Genomic DNA, 18,190 nt, shown 5'->3' with positions numbered 1-18,190 from the left:
GGACTGTCTTCATAAGAATACAGAGTGCATGCATAGGCCTAGCTGCTAGCTGTGAAGACTGGGTAAGTATACAACTGGTAAGGGGGTGTTTGGAGGAAGAGGAGCTATATTATAAGTGTAAAAAGTTACACTTGAAGGCCCTTTTCCCATAGGCAGCGGACTTTACCGCCCCTCTGAAAAGCAATTAATGGTGGATTGCCTTTAGATGTGGTTGAGCCATGGTTTGCTGGTGTTCAAGAGGCCCTACTGACATCTCCCAAACATCTTTTTTTTTCTCAAACCAGAGGGGAATAGTACATTGAAATACAACGCCACCACTGCATGCCAAGCATCTAACATATGGGTGTGGCACAGCCCCATTGACTTTAATGGGTGCATTTAGCAGGTACCAAACACAACATGCCGCATTTAAATTTGTCACACAGTGAAGCATTGCAACCAAGGCAATGTGAATGGATCTGAGCGGGTGCCATGTTCATTTTTTAGGTAGGCAGTTGGGTGGCGCTAAAAATGCAGATCAACCGCCTGTTTTTACTGTCCATTTGCCAACTGTGTGAACTTGGCATTACTCAAATTATTATTTTATTTTTTTATCTTAGATGGCTACGCTAATGGGCACAGTGTATCCGTCCATCTCTTTCCCTCTGCTCCCTGACAGTGAAGTCAGCCATACATGGATCAAAATTCAGCCGCATCAGCCAAATTTTGATCCATGTATGGGCACAGGCTGGTTGTACAGAAGTCTATTACATTTTTGTACAACCACCCTGACAGATTTCCCATACTGGATTAGCAGTGCCAGCCCTGATCAGTGTATTTTGATGGCAGAGAAGTCTGTCAGAATACCAAGGCTTAGCGGCAGTGATTCACCCGTCCACACTGCATGTGTAAATGGAGAAACAGAGTCAAAAGGACTGATCTATTGGCTGCTTTATGGGCAGCAAGAGACAGACTTGGCACAATGCAGTGCCATGGTGAACACTGCTTTTTTAGTTTATCACTGTCTAATGACAGCAATCTTTACAGCTGGGAGTCCACATGCGAGTCCCTTCACTGTGACAGTTGTTAATAGCCTGGTCACAGCAAGTATACAATGCACATTTGTGTGCGTAGTACAGCACACGTTCTTGCAGGTGTATGTACCCCTGTGGATATGCACACACCTGCGTGTACATGTACATAAAATAAACATTTGCCAGCGTAGATCTACGCCCGCTGCGAGAACGTACAGAGAATTAAAGCATAGATCTATGCTGCATGGTCATTATGGTGTTAAAAGATTATACAAATACAAAAGCTTAAAATAACCTTTACATAAGAGCAACAAGGAGGTTGCTATTGCTGACCTCTCTTTCTGGAAATGCTAGCTACCTGGCTGTCACACAGAACCTCTGTCTAAAATGCTATAAATATGAAATAAATACACAGATAACAGCTTTTCCTAAACTGAATACTTGCTCCAGTCATTAGGTTAAAAATATTAATGCCAGATGGCCAGTATAACAGCCTGGCAACTAGAATTTAGTGAAAGAAATGGGGAAATTGCACCACCTAGATTTTTCTCATCATAGGCTTCAAGGAAATCTGTGGTGAGGAAATATGGAGGCTGCTAGTACTATTGAAAAAAAAAAATACACTTTCCTAGCTTGTCATACTGATCCAATCGTTTCAAGCGGAGTTCCACCCAAAAGTGGAACTTCCATTTTAAGGCCTCCTTCCCCAGCTCTCGTTTGTGAAACGGAGCTTTTGGGGAGGATGGGGGGGGGGGGGATCAGGTCCCCGATTTTGACAGGTACCTGCTCCCACTTCAGTTCCGGTCACCTTAAGTAATCGGAAGTGGAAGTTCTCCCTCCCAAAGTCTTCTGGGACACATGACAGGTCCTAGAAGACTTTGGGACCAGTCACAAAGCACAGCGCCGCTCGCATATGTGCAGTGGGCACCCGGCTGTGAAGACACAATCGGTCACAGCCAGGATGTCCATAGTAGAGATGCAGGAGGACACGGGGAGTACACAGCTGGATCGTGGGACAGGCGAGTGTCTGTTTATTAAAAGTCAGCAGCTACACTTTTTGTTGCTGCTGATTTTTAATAAACAAAAATATGACTGGAACTCCATTTTAAGTAGGTCACTGACAAGTATGTAGATCAGAATTTCTGACTTTTCAGATTTGTGTGCTTGTTTCAGTCCGTGGCTTACAAGCAACTTGCATTTTCTGAATGGTGGTCAGCTATGGCAGTCTCCCTATTACTATCCATGCAGGTTTTTCCTAAGCAGGAGATGGAACTGGTTCCAGTTACAAGTTTTCATTCGCTTTAAACCATGCAAATACGACAAATGGCAAGCTATGCAATCGGTTTCTAAGCAGGTAACACAAAAATGTTCACAAACTGGAGAATCATCCAAAAAGGAATACAAGGCTGTATTTGCAAGACATCTTAGGCACCGTTTCAAATCAACACCAAGTAAAAGGTATGAATGTCATACCCCAAATTACCTTATACAAATTACACAAATCACTGAACAGCCTGCAGACTGTTCTGGAAAACCGGCCATAGATGGTTCAAATCTCAGCTGGTTCAGCAGGGACCGGCCAAGTTCAATTCATGAATGATCGGTCAACTTGCGTACAACCAGCCTGTCGGTTTTACGTGAAATTGTTGCTGTGCGCTCCCGTCAGAGGTGGCTCCCACTATCGGGGGGAACGCAATGTCTCTGCGGGAAGGATTCTCTCAACACTGACTGTGTTGATAGGGGAATCAAGCAATTTTCTTTCCAGAAACTTGTGGTTGCAGGAAAGAAAATCGCTCCACCTTTGGCCGACTTAAATCTGGGGCAACACCCACTAGAATAAAATCTAACAAAACCAACACGGGGGAAACAAAAAACTTGAAACGACACTTGTAAAAAGTAGCCTGCTGTAGTCAAAATCAAGAGTGGTCCAGCCACCACAGACTCATTCTGCTCCTTAGCTTCTCCTGATGCTGTAACCTACTGAAGAAACAGATGTATCCCCGTTTTATTAAATCAGAATCAAACAACTATTAGCCTTAAAAAAAAGACACGCTTATGCTTCTGAAATCCTTACGCATGGCCATAAGAATAATTGAGGAACAAAATAATACGTAATGGCTGCTACAGTTCCTTGCAAGAAAATGCAAATAGAAGTGTCTTAGCCTAAAATAAGATGCAAAGCAAATGTGTTGCCTTTAAATGTGCTACAACTCACACTCTGATCAAAATGCATATAAAACAGCAGGATTCTGAATTCTTGTTGTAGAAGTTAGAGGTGTAAATAAATTCACATTAAAGCTTAGCTTAGAAATGTATCAGAGGCAACAGTGATATCCAACGTGAGTTCTCTATCTACGCAGCTCACTTTTTGCATTAACTAGTTTGGCATGCTTTTTAGGATTGCCTTCCACTTATGCAGCAGTGTTAAGGCAACTTGGGAGGGCCATGCACTGACTGAAGTTTAAAGTAGATGTAAACCCAAACTGTAAAACATTAAGTTTGCTAAAGCACTGTGTATTATAACAAGTGCCATTTTCACAGTTTAACCTTTTTGTTCCATCTTCTGCATACACTTTCTGCCTACATGGCATTTATCAGGATGAGTATGCTGGTGACAACAGTGGTCCTTGCCTGTGTAGTGAAATGGTTGTCTGTGTTGGCAGCCAGAGTGACAATGATGGAGCACAATTAGGAGACAGGGACATGGTGGTCCTATAACAGGAAGGGTCTTAATGCATTGATCACCAGGTATAATGCATGCTGCAGATTTTAAATGACTGAAATAACAATAACATGCAAAAGCATGTATAAAAGGGTTTACATCTACTTTACCTGGGAAATTTCTATGATCTGCTCACATTTAGGTGGTCAGCACCACAGATCACAATATGGCAGACTTTTCGGTGCAATCTGAATTCCCAAACAAATGAAAGTTCTTATAGAAGAGACTCAGTTTGGGTTGTATGCACAGCACAGTCAGACAAAGAACCCTCCTGTAATGCATAAGAGTAGAAGGACCCCAAGGTACACACACTAACAGATTCTGCATTACAAATTTAACAGAGGTACAATAAAACCAACATTTCTAAGCTGATTTAGAGATATTCCAAACTCGGGTTCTGCTATTCTGCAGTGCACATTATACTAAGCATAGAGAAAACAAATCACTCCCCCCCCCCCCCACTAGGCTTGCAGCAAGGTTTAAGTCACCTGCAACAATGAGGGGAATTTTTTTTATATATTTCTTGAGAGACAAACTTTGTCTCAACTGGAGCACAGACAATCAGCTTTTACATTTTCATTTTTGAACCTGTCTGGAAACAAAATGAAACCTAGAAGCTGACTGGTTACTATGAGCAACAGCACCAGTTGAGTTAGAACTTGATTCGGGCACTTTTTATTAATTCCCCCCATTGTGTTCATATTACATTCAAACTACAACAAATGTCATATATGTTAGGGTGAAGATGGGACGAGACATATTACATCTAGACAATGCCCACTGAATACAGAAAGTGGGAAAGTTAAAACACTGAACAAGTTTTCATGTGTAAAAAATTGCTATTGCAAAAAACAGTGCAAGAAGAAGGAAAAATACCCCCCTCCATCAGTCACTCACAATCACAAATAATGAACAGAACCAAGTTGTAAGTCCTGTCCATAGGACAGAGCTTTTCAAAACCACCAGGAAATCCCTGCATGTCCATAAAAACACCTGAGGAAGGTAAGGCTTGAATAAAACTCATTTTTCAGCTGTGACACATTAAGCCTTGTGCAGCTGCTGGTGTGTTAGAGATCCAAGGATTTCATGATGGCATCCCTGTCAAATCGGAAGCCCAGGAAGGCTTTGGAAGAGAAGGGATACTGTGCTGTCCCATTACAAACTTCATCTCCATTGAGGTCACACTGCCGTCCTTCAGATGGATACACCATACCGAATGCCGAGTCTGCCAAACAATCACAAGATAATAGTCAAACCATTTCCTATCCAACATGCACATAAAAATATCATGAGGAAAACATTTTTTTTTTATAAAAATCTAACCCTATACATTTCTTAGTGACATAAAAGCTTGTATGTTTCAAATAAACATGTAGTCCTCTAAATTCAGACTGAATGACATGTTCTAAATATGGTTCAGGTACAGAAATAACACCTGGATGGAATGTCACATTTATTTAGTAGCTACAGCATATGTTTTCCATAGAGGCCAATAAGTCACCTCAGAGACCTTCAAAGCCTATGGCTTGGTGCTATCCAAGGTCATGGAATTCCCATTTACTTTAATATAGTAGAATACTAGAATATGTCAGCTGATAATAGTCTTCCATCTATGTTAAAGAGTTAAGTGATTTTTTTTTCTTTAAAAGCAACATGTTATACCTACCTGCATTGTGCAATGGTTCACCACATAGTAGCCCTGATCATCCTCTTCTCAGGTCCCCCCGCTGGGGCTCCTGGCTCCTCCGACCTGCTGAGTGCCCCCCATGGCAAGCCATTTGTTATGGGGGCACTCATGTGGGCTGGCTCCCAAGCCTCGCTGTCTGCATCTACTGACACAGACAAAGGGACGCGGACGCATCCCCGGCTCCTTCATCACTGGCTGTGATTCACAGCATACATACACACACAGTATTAGGGTTGCAAAAATATTGGTGGCGATACTAAGCATTTGCACAAGTATCAGTACTCGTGCAAATGCACCGATACCTGAAACCGATACTTTCGGACTCGGTTCTTTCAGCTGTCAGTGGGATTCCCCCACTGACAATTAAAATGTAAAAAAAATAAAAAATAAAAGCTGTCAATTATCGGTTGTTAAGAAGTGGGGCCACCGCGTCCTCAACAACTGATGACTCATTCAGCTGTCAGTGGAGTTCCCCTGATGACAGCTGAAGTGTTAAAGCCATGCTTGTTGCCAGTGGTTTAGACATTAATGGCTGTGTGTTGAGTTATTTTGAGGGGACAGCAAATTTACACTGTTCTACAAGCTGTACACTCACTACTTCACATTGTAGCAAAGTATAATTTCTTCAGTGTTGTCACATGAAAAGATAGAATAAAATATTTTCAAAAATGTGAGGGGTGTATCAACTTTTTTTCAGATACTGTATATATCGCACCCCTGCATTTCTGACAGATGACGCACCACTTCACCCAGAAAATTGTTGCAATTACAAATGTATAAACATTCTCATGTTTATTTCTTTTGTTTGTATTGGTATGACACAAAAAAAGTGGAGAAACAAAAAGCCAAACCTAAAACATTCCACACAAACACTCAAAAAATGGACTGGACAAAATTACTGGCACCCTCAATTTAATATTTGGTAGCACAGCCCTTGGAAAAAATAACCAAAATCAAATCGCGTCCTGTAACCACCAATGAGTTTCTTGCACCTCTCTACTGGAATTTTGTACCACTCCTCTTTCGTCAACTGCTCCAGGTCTCTCAGATTGAAGGGGTTCCTTTTCCAAACTGCTGTTTTGAGATCTCTTCACAGGTGCGCTATGGGATTTGGATCTGGACTCATTGCTGGCCAGTTCAGTACTCTCCAGTGCTTAAACCATTTCTGGGTGCTTTTTGACGTGTCCTTTGGGTCATTATCCTGCTGCAAGAACTATGATCTAGGACAGAGGCCCAACTTTTTGATACTGGGCCCTACGTTGCACCCCAGAATTCTTTGGTAGTCTTCAGATTTCATAACGCCATGCACATGGTCAAGACATCCAGTGCCTGAAGCAGCAATGCAACCCCAAAACATCAGTGAACCACCATGTTTGACTGTAGGGACTGTTCAATTATTTTCTGAAGAGAATAATGGGCTTTACCAAAAAGCTGTAAATGTGTTTTGTCTGTCCACAGCACATTCTCCCAATTTTTTTTTGGCTTCCTCGGGTACATTTTGACAAACTTCAATCTGGCTTTATGTTTCTGTGCTAGCAGTGGGGTCCTCCTGGGTCTCCTACCATAGCATCCCTTTTCATTCAGATGATGACACATAGTGCAAGCTGACGCAGTTGTACCCTGTGCCTGAAGGTCAGCTTGAATTTGTCTGGAAGTTGATCGAGGTTCTTTATCTACCACTCGAACAATCCTTCACTGTAATCTTTGATCAATTTTTCTTTTGTCCACATCCAGGGGGATTAGACGTTCCAGGGGTTGTAAACTTCTTGGCAATGTTGCACACGGTGGACACAGGAGAATTAAGATCTCTTGAGATGGACTTGTAACCTCTAGGTTGTCCATGCTTTTCCACAATTTTTGTTCTCAAATCCTCAGACAATTGTTTACTGCGGTCTCTCTTCTCCGTGTGGCACACAGAAACACACAACAGAAAGGTTGCATTTTACATGTTACATGTTACATTTTTCGCCATTTTAACTGGTTTTCAGTGTGATTCGATATTGTCAGCACCTGTTGATACAGGTGAGTGCAATTACAAATCACAGGAACATCACAAACTTAGAATTTAATTATTTCTTACAATTTTGAGAAGGTGCCAATTATTTTGTTCAGTCCATTTTTGGAATTTTGCATGGAATGTGTGTCAGATTTGGTTTTGTATTTTTTTGCCAAAAGTGAAAAAACCCTTACCCCCATCAAAGGTGTCATGCAGTCGCTTGGGGTTAAGTTTCCTGTCGGATTTCTAAAAGAAAGAAAAAAACAAAAACAAGCAATGAACATTTGCTGTACTATTTTCTGGCACAAATAATTAAATGCTTTACATGCCGTAATGTAGCTGAGAAATAACAGGACATATTTTTACAACACAGTGGCTTTAATTTATTAAAACTGGAAAGTGCCAAACCTTGTGAAGCTCTGCATAGAAACCAATCAGCTTCTAACTTTAGCTTTTTTAATTAAGCTCTGATGAAAAAAAACTTGGAATCGGATTGGTTTCTATGCAAAGCTGCACCAAATATTGCAGTCTGCAAGTTTAATAAATCAACCACATTATGTACAATATTGCTGCACCAATTATCCCACTCAAGATTTGGCTTACCAAAAGGCTAATCGGTTGTTTGACCTGCGGAGTGTGCACCCCATTTGCCTTCTTCTTTTGGTTTGGAGAGTCCTGATGCTGCTTTTTACCGTTAATCTTAAGATTCTGGTTCTAGCATAAAAATAAATAAAAAATTATGAAATTGAAAGCATTTTGTTATTTCTGTCCTGTTCTGAAGCATCTCCATGTCCTTCGGTGGAAATGCTGCTCCTCCACCGCTGCAGTACAGTGAGTGAGCATTGTCATCTTAAATCAGGAAGTGTGCTACTGGCAAGATCACCAAGCGAAAAAAAAAAAAAAAAAGCATGGAAAAAAAAAAACGCTCAATATATTAAAATCTAATAAGCTGAAATATATTTAAATTTTGAATAGGCTACATGAATATTGTTGCATTTACCACATTCACTTAGAGATGTGTTCATTTGAGAAAACAATAAAATAACCATGCTTCCATGAATTTTCTCATCACTGTGGTTGATAATGATGGTCGATTTGACCTCACTAACCATGAGAAAATCAAACAAACAAATGTTCCAAAAAAAACAAAAAAAAAAACATTCTCAAACAAAATTCTACAGGTGTATGGCCAGCTTTATCAGGAATTGGCATCATCCCTCTATCTTGCTCTTTTTCTGAGCCACAATGTTCTGTTGAGGGAGCCACATTGTATGCAGTGTTCTTTAACTATGGAGCCCATCTCTCTCTCTGCCTCTCTCTGCCTCTTGAAGGCAACAGCATGTAGTGAAAATTTAGTTTTTTCCACATTTTACAAGTTCCTCTTTGCAAAAACGCGGCTTCTCTATTTACACACGGTTACAAGCATTTGGCGGTTGAAATGTTGGTAAACCACAGTCCTAAATGCGATTTATATGCTTTCAAAAAAAAAAATGCCAGTAACCTCAACTGTCTCTAACCTACTATAAACGACAGTGTAAATGTACACATAAGATAACATTGAGGAGAGTTCAGGGGCTGCTGGAAAAAAAATGCTCAACTGCTCACTAAAAGTCTGTATGAATATTTGTTTGATAATCTATGGCCATCTTTAAAATTAAAACAGTTCCCACAGAGAATTTCCTGCAAGGAAAGTATTATTACATCTTGTTCCACTCATCATCTTTCACTTATGTTGAGGAAAGTTTACAAGATGGCGAAATAATGAATATGGTTAATGCATTTGCAATTTCAGGGTTTTAGCAAAAAAAAAAAAAAAAAATCACACACACACACACACACACACACACACACACACACACACACACACACACACACACACACATATATCTCTCAAACTTTTCACCAGCCTTCCATCTACAAATATTTTAGGTTAGTAAACATACCGGCATATTAAAGGGTAACTCCATGTTCATTGGTTAAAAAAAAGGCAAAAAAATAATAATAATAATAATAATAATAATAATAATAATAATACATATACAAAATTGCAACACAAGTCATATTGTAATTGAATGGTATTAAAAATTACCTTTCCTTTTCAATCTAAAGCTCTGTAATTTTCTGTAAAAAGTGCGATGCAATACAGAATGTATACAGAACGGTCCAAAGGAAACATAATTTTCTGCTTGTGTGATTGCCTTACTGATTTCCCCACAAAACTACACTACAACACAAGTCAGATTTGTGCATCCCCTGCAACAAAATCTAAATTTTTGGTAAGATACACCTAAAAGGAAATAATGTCTAAAGGGATGTAGACCCTGCAACTTTCCTCAGAGCCCTGATTCCGCAGCAACTGGTTTATAATAATGAAACCACTCCGATTAGACTCACTCTACACAGAGGCACAGAGGAACAAAAAGGAATTACTTCAGAACAACAAAAAGGTAGGAATCTGCAACAAAGTTTGTTAAAATCCTTGCAATGTACATAGATTATTACCCAGAGAGGAATATTTTTTTTTCTCAACAAAAGTGGAGTTACACTTTAAATGATCTTCTAGCACTAAAAATTCACATGTGGAGTAGGTAATTTAGCTTGACAGTTTAGTAAACAATGGTGCAGATTTTGTAATCACTGTACTAAAATGCATTAGGAAAATAAAAGAAAATCACCTTCATCTTTAGAATTTCTGACATTTCTGCTGGACTGAAATGACTGTATGGCTTTTGTAGTACCTTGGGCTTTGTCCACTGTTCAGCTTGAGCAGGCTCAGAAAACTGAGGCATACAACGCATTTTGGGTCTGTAAAAAAAAAAAAAAAAAAATTATATATAAGCACAAACTAAATGTATGGAAACATGTAACCAAAATATAAGAACCCTCTATGGGCCAAATTTGGTTTTGCAGTCACAGTACATTTTTTTTTATACACAAGGAGTACAAGAACAGATTGCCGCACAAAACTTTTGTCCGAACATTCTTTCATCACATGGACACTCTGGAACCCTAATCAATTCAATGGGCTATGAAGCAAAAAAATTGAATTTTTATGCAAGCTAAACTACCCTGAAGGAACGCTCTCTGCACCCTTGCTGCCCCAATATGCCTATGTAAGATCCCTGTGAAAATGTTGCCTGTACAAACTCCAAAAAGGCCTGATGATTGGGTGCGGGGTTGTAAGCAGGCAGGAGGGTATCATATGTTCCTTCATACCCATTTGCCCTGGGTATTTCTCAGACAGTCTGGCTAGATAGAGTGGGGAAAATATCAGCTGCTGGGGCACTCACACCTGCATCACCTCCATTGTAATAGCAGAAAGAATGATCAAAATGAATGGGGTAGTGGCGCTACCTAAAATAAACTCAACAGTAAATAAGTGTGTGTATAAACAGAGACCAAACACCAAGACTCACACCTGTGAGAGGTGTATGTGTATATATAGGGCAGCTGGCCTCCCAATTGTGTGGGTCAGCTGTAACCAGTGTATGAACACTAATAGGTGTCAAAACCACCTAGTAATATATGCAAATCTAGGTGCAATTTGGGGCAGTAATATAAAGTATAGAGACACTACTAAGTGTCTAAAGTGGCCCATATAAAGAATGCAAAATATAATGTGCAAAATAAATATAGGTGCCGTAAACTATAAACCACCTATTAAAATAGGTCAATGTAGAAAAACCTTAGCATGAGTACCATAAGTGAGAAAAACAGATTTAACCACAAATTATAAAAATGAGACAGGCACCCCAAAGCCCATCCACAAAGTGCAGCCGTGGTAAGATAAACCTGATCTTAGCCTCCCGCTAATTAGTTCATATACCATAAAGGGCAAATTGATTGATATAATGTCCAGGATCAGGTACAAAAAGTCCACCAGAACCAGGTCACATGCATTCCATGATACCAAAGTTAATACTTGTGCAGAAGATATTCAGTAACACCTGTAAGTTTTCCGTAGTGCCAACAGAGAGAGACAGTTGCCTAGGGTGATCCCCCTCATGTGTCCCCACTTCTGGACCCACCTCCTTACTGATGCTGGCACTGTGGTGAGCAGTCCCCCCCATTCTCTACTGCCCTCTTCTCACCATTGTATCCAGTAAACTACCTCTACGAAACAACATGCTCACTCAGTCACTACCCATCCTAATTTGACAATCCCACCATTAACCATTCTTAATCTACCTACTATTCACAAAGAATTCCCCCGTGGCTTGTAGAACCCAATAAAGTTAGAGAACCCATATACACGAGATGCTGTGACATACCAAATATCAGGATATGCTGGTATGTTCTATATATGTGTCAACCAGTACCCCCCCGATTGCATTACCAAGTTTATGATGCAAGTATCCTGACATCTACAATGCAACATCATACTTTTCTATTCATTTCATAGATCTATGCCCTATACTTCTGTAACAATTTTGGAAACATAAAAAACATCATGTGGTACTTCGATGAGAAACGAACAGGTTCAGTTTAATGAAAAGAAAATAGGTTGCCATGAGCAACACATTTAATCTTTCTTTTACCTATTTTTTAAAGATACTCCCAAAAAAAAAAATTGATATATATATTAGATAGAGAATATGGCCTGGATTCACAAAGCACTTACGCCGGCGTATCTCGATATACGCCACGTAAGTGTAAATGTACGCCGTCGTATCTGTGCGCCGTGCCCACAAAACTAGATACGCCTGAAAATAGGCTTCCTACGACCGACGTAACCTTCCTACGCCGGCGTATCATGGGCGCATATTTACGCTGGACGCATCTGGCGCTCCCATTGATTTCCTATTCAAATATGCAAATGAGGGAGATACGGCGATTCATAAACGTACATGCAGGCTACGCAATGTGTGCGTAAGTTGTACGTCCGGCCTAAAGTTATTCCTCATAAAGCAGGTGTAACTCAGCACAGGTCAGCTGGAGAGCAGCTGCAGCAGCACCGTTACGGACGAGCTGAGCAACCACACTTGCAGGACAACACATCTGTATGCCAACATGCCAGGCAGGGCCGCCATCAGGAATTATGGGGCCCCTTACACAGCTTCAGGCATGGGCCTGGGGGGTGCTGCCGCGAATTGAGAAAGACGAACTACAGAAAAATATATATATAAAAAAAAGGAACTAAAATGATAAAAAAAAAAAAAAAAAAAAAAAAAATTTTTTAACCACTTCCCGACCTCCGCATGTAAATGTACGTCCACAATATGGCACGTACAGGCACATGGGCGTCATTGTATGTCCTTGCCTATTAGCGGAGGTCGGGTCCGCTCGGGGAGCGATCCGGGACCACGGCGCGGCTATTTGTTTGTAGCCGCTCCGTCGCGATCGCTCCCCGGAGCTGAAGAACGGGGAGAGCCGTATGTAAACACGGCTTCCCCGTGCTTCACTATGGCGGCGCATCGATCGTGTCATCCCCTTTATAGGGGAGACGCAATCGATGACGTCAGTCCTACAGCCACACCCCCCTACAGTTGTAAACACACACTAGGTGCACCCCAACTCCTACAGCGCCACCTGTGGTTAACTCCCAAACTGCAACTGTCATTTTCACAATAAAGAATGCATTTTAAATGCATTTTTTGCTGTGAAAATGACAATGGTCCCAAAAATGTGTCAAAATTGTCCGAAATGTCCGCCATAATGTCGCAGTCACGAAAAAAATTGCTGATCGCCGCCATTAGTAGTGAAAAAATTTTTTTTTATAAAAATGCAATAAAACTATCCCCTATTTTGTAAACGCTATAAATTTTGCGCAAACCAACCGATAAACGCTTATTGCGATTTTTTTTTACTAAAAATAGGTAGAAGAATACGTATCGGCCTAAACTGAGGAAAAAAAATGTTTTTATATATGTTTTTGGGGGATATTTATTATAACAAAAAGTAAAAAATATTGCATTTTTTTCAAAATTGTCGCTCTATTTTTATTTATAGCGCAAAAACTAAAAACCGCAGATGTGATCAAATACCACCAAAAGAAAGCTCTATTTGTGGGGAAAAAAGGACGCCAATTTTGTTTGGGACCCACGTCGCACGACCGCGCAATTGTCTGTTAAAGCGACGCAGTCCCGAACTGTAAAAACACCTTGGGTCTTTAGGCTGCATATTGGTCCGGGGCTTAAGTGGTTAAATATCCAAACATTAAAAAAAAAAAAAGGGGGCTTGCCATCTGGGGTCCTGTGCTCACACACACCACATCCACTTCACATTGGATTAGCCCAAGTCCACAATGCAGGACTTGGGAGCAGCAATGCCACGCCAAGGCCCCAATTGTGTTACTGTCCTTCATACCACATTCACACGGTCATGGGGATAACCTCTCCCCGACGACCCAGGGTGACACGCCTTGCTGGCAGGTATGTCACCCACATTCACACACCAGTCACACTGTAGCCTGCACTACTGACCGTGTGCAGTCACAAAAAACAAAACAAAAAAAAGGGTTCATGCCATTGGCCGACATGGCATGCCCTTACTGGAGGCCGGCACATTCTTCTGTGCACGACACTCCAAAATAAAAAAGCTCATAACCTGAGCAAAAAAAAAAAAAAAAAAAGGCACTCATTTGACCTGTCGTGGGCCATGCATAGTGCCACGGCTCCGGCTCCTCAGTTGCCTGCGGGGAGCTTTGGGGCATCAGGAGGAGGATCATCCCCAGGTCTTCCACTCCTGGCAGGTGCTGGCTGCCTGCCCTCCAACGCCAGGGCAATGCGGGTGAGGACCGCGTTAGTCTGCGCCTGCATCCGCAGCTGGCGGGTGGTGGTGTGCCGCTGGTGGCGCCTCGTCTGCCTCCCCTCCGCCTCGATGGCAGCAGTATTGGCCTGTACAGCCACTGCCAGGCTCTTTATCTCTGCCACAGGCCTGCTGTTGTGGCCTGCAGCTCCCCAACGCAGGTGACCAGAGCAGCGCAGTTACCACTCACATCCTGCAGGCTGTCAGTTATCTGGGCCGAGGAGGCCAGGCTGTCTGCCACATGGCGCAGGTCCCCGGCTATAGTACCCATATGGCGGGTCTGGCGGCCCTGTTCCCTCGCAAGATGTTCCATGAGGGATTCAGGAACACCCCTTGTCTTCCGGGTAGCCTTCCTGGGGGCAGGAGAGGCTTGAGGCAGTCTGTACGGGGAGGCCCTTGAGGGGCTTTCCCTGATGGGGGTGGACCCTGAGGGGCTTCCGCTGATGGGGGAGGAGGGTGAAGGGCTTTCCCTGATGGGGGAGGAGGTTTGGGAGGGTCCAGGGGTCCCCATGCTCCTCCTCAACTTCCTCTAGAGGAGAGGTGTGGGCACACTCCTCCGGGGATGGCATGGGTCGTCCAGCAGCTGACAATGGCCCCGCTCCCTCCAGCACATCTGTGGATGACACAAAGCATTCGCATGTTGGTGGACCCACACACTTGTCACATGTTCCCTTCCACCCCCTCACATGCTACACACCGGATAGGGGATAAAACACACTTACCTGTCCTCAAGGCCTGGTCACCGGAGTCAAAGCCCTCCATCTGCTCCAGCTCCAGACATTGGGCGATGACCTCCTCCTCATCCATCAACCGCAGAGCAGAGGCTGGTCCTCCTCCTGTGCCCCTCCTCCTGTGCCATCGTCGGGGATCCTGGTCTCATTACCAATGGCATTCACCTCCAGGGTGATCTCCTCCAGGATCTCCCTCTTACGTGCCCTGCTGGTCCTGGCACTGTGGGCTATTGCCGAAATCAGGACATCCCGCTCCTCCTTCGAAAAATTCCTTTTTCTCCTCTCCTTGCCAACATTTGCAGCTGCCATCGCTCAGCAAAAATACCTTGCTTCAGGGGGGAAAACAAGCAGGATGTACTTTTGCGCCGGACGGGCGCATGGCTGGGCGTAATTATGTGCTCGGCGTAAGCCGGCATATACCAGGAAGTTGCGCCGGCGTAGTTGTGAGCATGCGCACAGGGGTGCAGTCATACGTCCGCGTCACTGCGCATGCTCTGTTCATGATACGCCGGGCGTAAAACACTGCTCCACGCTCGGACCATCATTTGCATGGGGTCACACCCACTTCCGCCTACGAATTTACGTTACACCGGCGCAACGTTGGGAGCATTTGCTTTGTGAATTCCATGCTTGCCTCTCTGTGTTGTGTTGGCATAGCGTAAAAGAGATACGCTACGGCTGCATATATATGCGCCGATGTATGTGAATCCGGATATATATATATATATATATATATATATATATATATATATATATATATATATATATTATCTTTTTTATCTCTATATCTCTCTCTCAATACACGTTAAATAGTATCTGAAGGAATAACAATTTAAATACAAAGTTCTGATGGTTGTCATAATACTAGATGATCACAAAATGTCAATATACAAAACCTTAGCAATGGGTTTGACAAATTTGCTTGGAGTCTAGGAGCCAGCTAAAAAAGTTAGGAGACAGAAAACGCGCCCCGTCCCGCCAAGCTCGCGCGCAGAAGCGAACACCCCTGGACCCATTTACATTGCACAGCACCTCTAGACCCCTTTGCATTTTACAGCACCCTGCACCTCCGGACCCCTTTACATTACACAGCACTCAGGACCCCTTTACATTACACAGTACCCTACACCTCTGGACCTCTTTACATTACACAGCACCCTACACCTCTGGACCTCTTTACATTACAGAGCACCCTGGACCCCTTTACATTACACAGCCCCCTGCACCCCTTTACATTACACAGCCCCCTGCACCTCTGGACCCCTTTACATTACACTGCACCTCTAGACCCCTTTGCATTTTATAGCACCCTGCACCTCTGGACCCCTTTACATTACACAGCACCCTGCACCCAACAGTACAGACCCCCGCTACAGTGCATACCCCCCCTACAGTGCACAGACCCCCCCCCCCCACAGTGCACAGACCCCCCAACAATACAGACAACCCCATACAGGGCAGACCCCCTACAGCGCACAGACCCCCCTAACAATACAGACCCCCCTAGAGTGAATACCCCCCCCCCCCACAGTACAGTAGTTGTGGCTTTGCAGGGGGAGGGGTATTGTAAGCTGCATCTGAACCAGTCAGCACACTGGCACCCGGTGCCATGACAGACCCTTCCCTTCAGACCCACCCATGTACCTCAGACCACACTTAAAGAGAACGAGGTAGTGGCTTTGCAGGGGGAGGGGTAATGCGAGCCGCACCTGAGCCAGACGGCAGACCCGGGACCCGGCGCCATGATGATCCCATTCTCTCCATGGTAGCGTGGACTCTTGGCTCTGATCAGTCTCGGCAGCCGCTGTCACAGCCGACCAGAGAGTGAAGTCGCCTCCCCCTCCTCCTGCATGCACAGCACTGTGTAGACATAACGGAGGAGGGGAGGCGGCTTCACTCTCTGCTTGGCTGTGAAAGCCACTGCAGAGACTGATCAGAGCCGCGACCACGGAGAGGAGAGAATGTGATGGTTGCGCCGGGTCCGGGTGTGCCGACTGGCTTGGGTGCAGCTCGCAATACCCTCCGCAAAGCCACTACCTTGGGCTCTACACGTGTGTCCTGTGACCGCTCTGTGCTGCCGCTGCGGGAGGGGCGCCCGCCGGCCTGACCCCCCCCCAGTGGGTGTCACCCGGGGCGGCCCGCCCCCTGCTTAGTACGCCACTGCCTCGCTCCAGTCCTAGGAAGCATAGGCCGCAAAGCCGCGGCCTCAATTAGCGGCCATTGCGGCACTACGAGATCGCGGGTGGGGGGGCGTCCGACGCGCACAGAATACCCCAGCTCTGCTGCGCCAGGTCGATAATTCTAGGCGTAACGGCGACCTGGCGCCCGGAATTTGTCGAACCATGCCTTGGCACTCGGTTTCATTGTACTCTAGTCTATACATTTGCTTCCAAATCATTATCAGGGCTCAACAAATCCCGGTCGCCAGGGCGACTAGAAATAGCGTCCTGGCGACTAGGCTTGGAAGGTGGGCAAAAAAAAAAATTGTTCCATTAGGACCGGCGCTCCGCGGACTAGGCCGAAGCCGCGGCCTCGCCTAAAACATCCTGCCCGCAGCTCGCCGCAATCCTAGGAAAAGGCCGCGAGCGGTTTTCCAGGATCGCTGCGGGCAGGATGTTTTAGGTGAGGCCGCGGCTTCGGCCTAGTCCGCGGAGTGCCTGTTCCCCAGGATCGCGGCTCGATCCCTGGGGGCCCGTGATGTCCGGTAATTGAGGCAGCGGCTTTGCGGGCTTGTGAAGTCCCCAGCTCTTCCTTGTGTGAGCTGGCGCCATCTGGTGGTGGCCGTTGGTATTACAAGTTAAGCATTACAATTCTAATGGCATTTTTCACTATTTTTACTGCCATATTCTTCCCTCTAATTAGAACCCCCAAACATTATATATATTTTTTATCCTAACACCCTAGAGAATAAAATGGCGATCGTTGCAATACTTTCTGTCACGCCATATTTGCGCAGCGGTCTTACAAGTGCACTTTTTTGGGAAAAAATTACACTTTTTTTAATTAAAAAATAAGACAACAGTAAAGTTATCCCCATTTTTTTTAATATTATGAAAGATAATGTTACGCCGAGTAAATTCATGCCCAACATGTCGCGCTTCAAAATTTCGTCTGCTTGTGGAATGCCGACAAACTTTTACCCTTTAAAATCTTCATAGGCGACGTTTAAAAAAATTGACAGGTTGCATGTTTTGAGTTACAGAGGAGGTCTAGGGCTAGAATTATTGCACACTGCGTTTAGCAACGTTTTCGTTACAAGGGGTCTTGTGCGGTTAGAAAAAATAAATTTGACTG

At 43.9% G+C, this 18,190-nt stretch overlaps 1 protein-coding gene across 1 annotated transcript in view; it reads right to left on the bottom strand.

Annotated features, from left to right (window-relative positions):
• Positions 1-487: 487 nt before the first annotated feature.
• DCP2 (decapping mRNA 2) overlaps positions 488-18,190 on the bottom strand; it is a 60,109-nt gene continuing 42,406 nt past the window's right edge. The window contains exons 8-11 of the mRNA XM_040343557.1: positions 10,094-10,223; positions 8,022-8,132; positions 7,613-7,664; positions 488-4,960 (exon numbers count right to left, since the gene is read on the bottom strand). Coding sequence (XP_040199491.1) covers positions 4,803-4,960; positions 7,613-7,664; positions 8,022-8,132; positions 10,094-10,223 — 451 coding nt within the window. The 3' untranslated portion in view covers positions 488-4,802. The remainder of the gene's footprint in view (positions 4,961-7,612; positions 7,665-8,021; positions 8,133-10,093; positions 10,224-18,190) is intronic.

Source organism: Rana temporaria, chromosome 1 (genome assembly GCF_905171775.1).
Source record: "Rana temporaria chromosome 1, aRanTem1.1, whole genome shotgun sequence".
NCBI lineage: Eukaryota > Metazoa > Chordata > Amphibia > Anura > Ranidae > Rana > Rana temporaria.
Note: the sequence above shows the minus strand (reverse complement) of the source record. Positions and strands in the feature narration are given on the sequence as shown.